General features: G+C 35.4%; 1 protein-coding gene across 1 annotated transcript in view; it reads left to right on the top strand.

Moving 5' to 3' along the window:
* The window catches only part of LOC106109087 (protein outspread-like), a gene marked incomplete at its 3' end in the record, with an annotated part of 201,993 nt that overhangs the window by 86,010 nt on the left and 110,578 nt on the right, over positions 1-5,405 (top strand). The window contains exon 2 of the mRNA XM_013290490.1: positions 4,906-4,986. Coding sequence (XP_013145944.1) covers positions 4,906-4,986 — 81 coding nt within the window. The remainder of the gene's footprint in view (positions 1-4,905; positions 4,987-5,405) is intronic.

Below are 5,405 nucleotides of genomic sequence, written 5' to 3'. Positions count from 1 at the left end.
ACTTCATACTAATATTATAAATGGATGGATGAATGTTTGTTACAATTTCTTTCCTAAACGGCTAAACAGATTTCGATGAAATTTGATACAGATGTAGAGGATAATCTTGAAAAAGACATAGGCTAATTTCGATTTTTTTTTAATTCGCGGACGGAGTCGCGGGTGAAAGCTAGTAATTTTACGAAATTTTTAAGGTGTTTCTCAAAGTCTTATATTCTATTTAAAATCCTCTACGTTTGTAACCTTTACTAATATTATAAAGTGGAAGGAGTATTTTTGTATCTATTGAAATAACTCAAAAACTACTGTGCCAAAATTCTTTTACCATTAGAGAGCTAATTTATCAGCGAGTAAAAGATTATCTTTTTACACGTGGGCGAAGTCGCGAGCTACAGCTAGTTTACAATAAAACATCGAAAAGCTCAGATATACGTTATCATTAGAAAAGTATTAGGAACGAAATAGGAAATCATTTCAAGTAAAGCAAAACATTCACACGAGTCGTGTAAACGAGCGTTCTCATTATATATCCATATAGTTACGTCTATGTCGTGATTCCATCAATATCTTCGATCTGTTGTTATGTTTTTGCCGCTTTCATATCGCATTGTCGTCGCTACGTTTAGAAAGTGACGCTTGTTGATTTTTCCATTATTCTTGGTGGTATTTACGGCTGCCATACACGAGCAGAACGTTGAACAGCCGGCGCATAAACCGCGAAATTTTAGCATTTGTATACAGGGCCTATCGCTGTCGATACAGATTGCTCGAAGTAATCCGTGTATGACGGGCCTTAGACCGTTTTTATCGATTCGATACAGTTTTTACTTTTCACGGAAAGTATTTTTTAAATGACACGATATCAGATAAGTCGTAATCTCGGGAAGAACCGGATAATTTGGTCGTTATGGTTTATTTTAAGAAATTTTATCACCATACATAATATGGATATTTTATAATTATGTATCTTCGGAATTTACGATTATTCAGTTATAAAAGAACAAAAAAACACTTTCTTATTCAGAGTATCTTAATGTTTATTTAAACATACCAATATGACACTTATGTCATTGTCAATTAGAATGATTTTGGGAAACAGCGTTTACATTGAAACATATGTACCCATAATAAAGGTGTATTTCAGACTTTCTCCTCACTTGTTAGGATCATTACTGCAGCATGATTACTGAATATCAGCTAGTTAGCAGGCGGCGACCGATGGAACGAAAGTGCAAGCGCCCACTTCCCACGCTCCCGTACCTCTCGCAACACCCACACTCCGCCACGAAAGACCTCCGGAACTCCTGAAATGAATAAAGGAAATTGTTAAAAACTTGAGACATTTCATATTTTTCATTAAGAGTCTAAAAGGTTTTTTGGTGACTTGACGAATGACCGCTCTATAACTGTTTGAAACTCTATACATGAGTTTAATCGTTTTTTAGTTGCAACACCGTTTACTGCCTCCATCCATCACTCGTCTACCTTATCACCACTGTCTTATTTCTGTTTACATTAAATCATTTAATTTCTAAATTTATCTAAGAAAGTTAAGCGAAGCGATAAACAAGTCAGTTCAGAGATCACGACTCTACCAAAAGTTATCGCTGATAATTTAAATTTCTCGAACCTTTAAGTTATAACTGTTTACTAAGTAAGATACTTAATCGTAACTTAACTTACATTAATGTGTTATGTTAGATTAGTTTAAAACATTATAAATTAAATGCAAACAGGATGTGCATAATTGCTATATCGCATAAATCATGCAATCTTAGCCAATAGACGACCAATCTACGTTGACCTCCACGCTTCCTGCGCCTTCACTCCCACGGAGGCCAATAACGCGGGCATAAATATCGAAATTTTGAATTGATTAAGCGGTACGTCACAGTAATGCGAGACTTAACGCCGGTCTTACTTGTAAATTATAACATAGACCTGGGCTTTATCGGCAAGGCTGTTGGTTTAAGTTACATACTTAACTAACATAAATGTAAACTTATAAAATCAAACAATATCTATACTATATATACTATTATAATAAAGAGTAAACACACTTCTTTGTTGCCTAAGATGTCAGCAATTACAGCATATTTTTGAATATTTATTTTTTAAATAAAAAGCCCTACACTTACGTCACGCTTTAGGTTATATATTTTCACGCCATTAAACTTAGGGTGTAAATATTTTGGATAAAAACTCTAATGTGGGAAAGAGACCATAAGTTGCTGCCAACATCAAGGACACAAGATTGCCATCGGCATGTCATTTTGACATTTGCAATTGATAATTTGACACAAGTAAACAATAAAACAAAATTTTCACAATTTTATGCGGATGAAGTCGCACGGGAACAGCTAGTTTAATAATAAAAATGCGTGAAATTTAAGGTTTAAAGATATGACTTTGAAAGCTCCATTTTATACTAAAAAGAACTATTGTAACTAGCACCTTACATCTGTGACGCAAATATCATAATTTAGACCATTACACTAAGTTACAAATCGCCTGTAACTTAAGACTGTTGGGGGGGGTGGATAATAAATAAGGCAAGCACTGATTCCACAAGCGAGTACTTTTACGTCTGTCGCGACAAATTTATGTACAACCGTTTTGTATAGCGTATTAAACCATATTTTAAGACACGTAGCCACTGTCTATGCTTATTATCATTTTGACTCCGTAACCTTACAATCGGTTGATATTATGAAATTACATATCTCGGACGAAGTTGCTTTATTGAAATAATTGACATTACTTTATTCTCTGTATTTTGCAACTACCCTTTGAGATAATACTCTCAATTGAATTACCTTTTCTTTATATGTATTTATCTCTTGTCTCGAGCACCGCCATTCAGTTACAAGCAATACGTTCACACATTACCAACAATGTAGAAACTTTCCCACATTTCGTATAATTTTATTACTTTCAGATTACGCTGACAGTTATCCCTGGTATTATTATATCATTTGACAACTTAAAGTACTGGTAACTTAATAAGATATTATAGCATTTATGTAAGATGTTAAAGACCCGTCATTAGCGTAATTGTAAAAGGAGAATCATAGATGTTTCTGTATAATGAAACGAACAATGGTAATCTAAGATTCTCTCCGGTTTGTAGATTTTAATGTAGATTCTAACAACGGTGAGGTAAACAAGGGCTGGTAGACGATAGTCATCTGCGGCGACAATGCGGCGCGGGCGCGGTAGGCGCAAGTTCGGTACGAATTCGATACGGCCGCTAACGGTCCCGCCATCGCGACCGGTTCCGCAGAACCCTGACACAGATATTGCTGTGTCTCCGTTTGTTGATATGGGGGAAAGCTACCGCGCCTTCGGAGTCGCCGATTTGCTACAGCCCTACTATCTCGCAGGAATTAACGTCGGAAGTGTCCAACCGCACACGCTAATGGTCTGATGTTTAAATCTCTGTTGCTGTTGTGTACAATTGACCTATAAACGCGATTTATTACCATAGATACATGTTAAACTTCTCTGAGCGGTCAGCGTTGTTTGGTGAAATCACAAGGAAATACACAAACCACAAATTCATAAAAAAAGTATGAAAGAAAGACGCCAGCTCAGCTAAACTTGGATAGACTGTTTGTATTAAAGTTTTCTGCTTTATTTAAAGACGAAAATGTGAATGTAATTATTAATAATGCACTAGAATCTTTCATGTTACCACGAAGATTTTCCCGAAATTAATTCTGGATCAAAAAATCTGAATGCTAATTTTTGTAGAGCTTTTGCTTCTGAAACACATTGTCGAGTCGTGTTGAGTGTTGCATTGTGGCCATTGAATGCCCTGTTTCCCAAGCGGCGATCCTCATTAAAACGGTGAGCGGTGCGAGGGCAATAGACCTCTTATATTCGCATTAGCCAGCGACAGACGGACAGATGTGTCGTTGTCCTGTGCCCGCTGACGCTGTGGTCAAGTTTAGCGTTACAGGTTACACTAACATTTTTTTTAATTTATTGCATTTGACTGAATTATGGTTACCATAATTGTTTAAGGATTTCTGTGCTTTATATTGAGTGTATGCGCATCTCCTGGACTCTAGTTGTGTTTCTTTGAGTCTCCAATATTTTTTTTGATTGTTAATTTTGGAATATCTGTCACAATATAAATAACAATTGATTTATCTTTTCTTAAATCTTGGATTTTTTAAGACATCTTTAATCGTGTTGAAATAAATCTGAAACTTCTCTTTCAAGCGTTGTTTCATTCATTCTATTGCCATTAACCTAAAGGTTTATCTGGTACTTGTAAGTCTTGCATCAGAAGTCGTCATATCTTGTTTTTATTAACATTTCTTGCATTACTGTCTCCTATTGAACTGACACTTTCATACAATCCGGTTGCGTATCATTCCCCCGGTCGACTTAATAAGTGTAGACGTCGATGTGGTCGCGAATCGAGATCTGTTCTGCGAAACTTGTCTGTGGGACTGTACTTGTGATGTAATGCAGGTCGACGGCCCTCGGTGACACATCGATACAACTGTTACTTGGACACTTTATTATTTTCGTTATACAATTCTTTCATAATCGCCTTGTCGTTTCTTAAACGCAACGCAACCTTTGACTGTACTATCGCACTACTGGTGTGATATTGTCGATTGTTTCGCAGCCACTAATTGTTTAGTTGCACAACTAAAAATCGCGTAGTGTTCTCATCTCCATAAGCTGAGAATCAAAGGGCCACAAAACAGTTGTGCGATAGATTATTCAAAAACTGAGTACTTTATTCATAAAGTTTGATTTAACATCAATTTGACTGAATGTATGAATGAAATACAATTTGTATATTGACGTTATTAATCTGTTCAGATATAGTAATTTATTGAGATATATCTTTGTTTATCGATGTTAATTTGTATTGTGTTGTTGCAGGCCAGTCGAAAGATATCAAAATGCGGATATCTTTTCGTGGCGCCGGGCTGGGACTTCTCCAATCCGCTCTACAGGACAAAGGTAATGTAAAAAAAATAATTGCCTTAAATATAACTGTTCACCTACAACTGTGATATTTCTTTAAAATACGATAAAAGGAATTAATTAAAATTCGATTTTGAAATGATATTTCTGCAGTTGTCAACTTATTGATTTTTTAATGACTTGTTTTACAAGTTATTTGAAATTCTTGTGCTTAGCATATTTTATATTACAACTTACATAAAAATAACCACGCGAAATTAAGAATTTACTAGTAATTATCATTAATATACTTGTAACAACGTTAATCTAATGATCTCACCAGAATGGCGCGAGATTCTCAAAATTTCGTAATGACATTGACAGATGTCATAGAGAAGAGAGGTGTATGCTGATGTTCTAGTGTTGTCCCGATTTCTTTTTACCACTAGTAACAATTAAACTTATTTAATTCTTTC

The sequence above is a fragment of the Papilio polytes genome, unplaced genomic scaffold, assembly GCF_000836215.1.
Source record: "Papilio polytes unplaced genomic scaffold, Ppol_1.0 DF821289.1, whole genome shotgun sequence".
Taxonomy (NCBI): domain Eukaryota; kingdom Metazoa; phylum Arthropoda; class Insecta; order Lepidoptera; family Papilionidae; genus Papilio; species Papilio polytes.
This window is presented reverse-complemented; position numbering and strand designations above follow the sequence as displayed.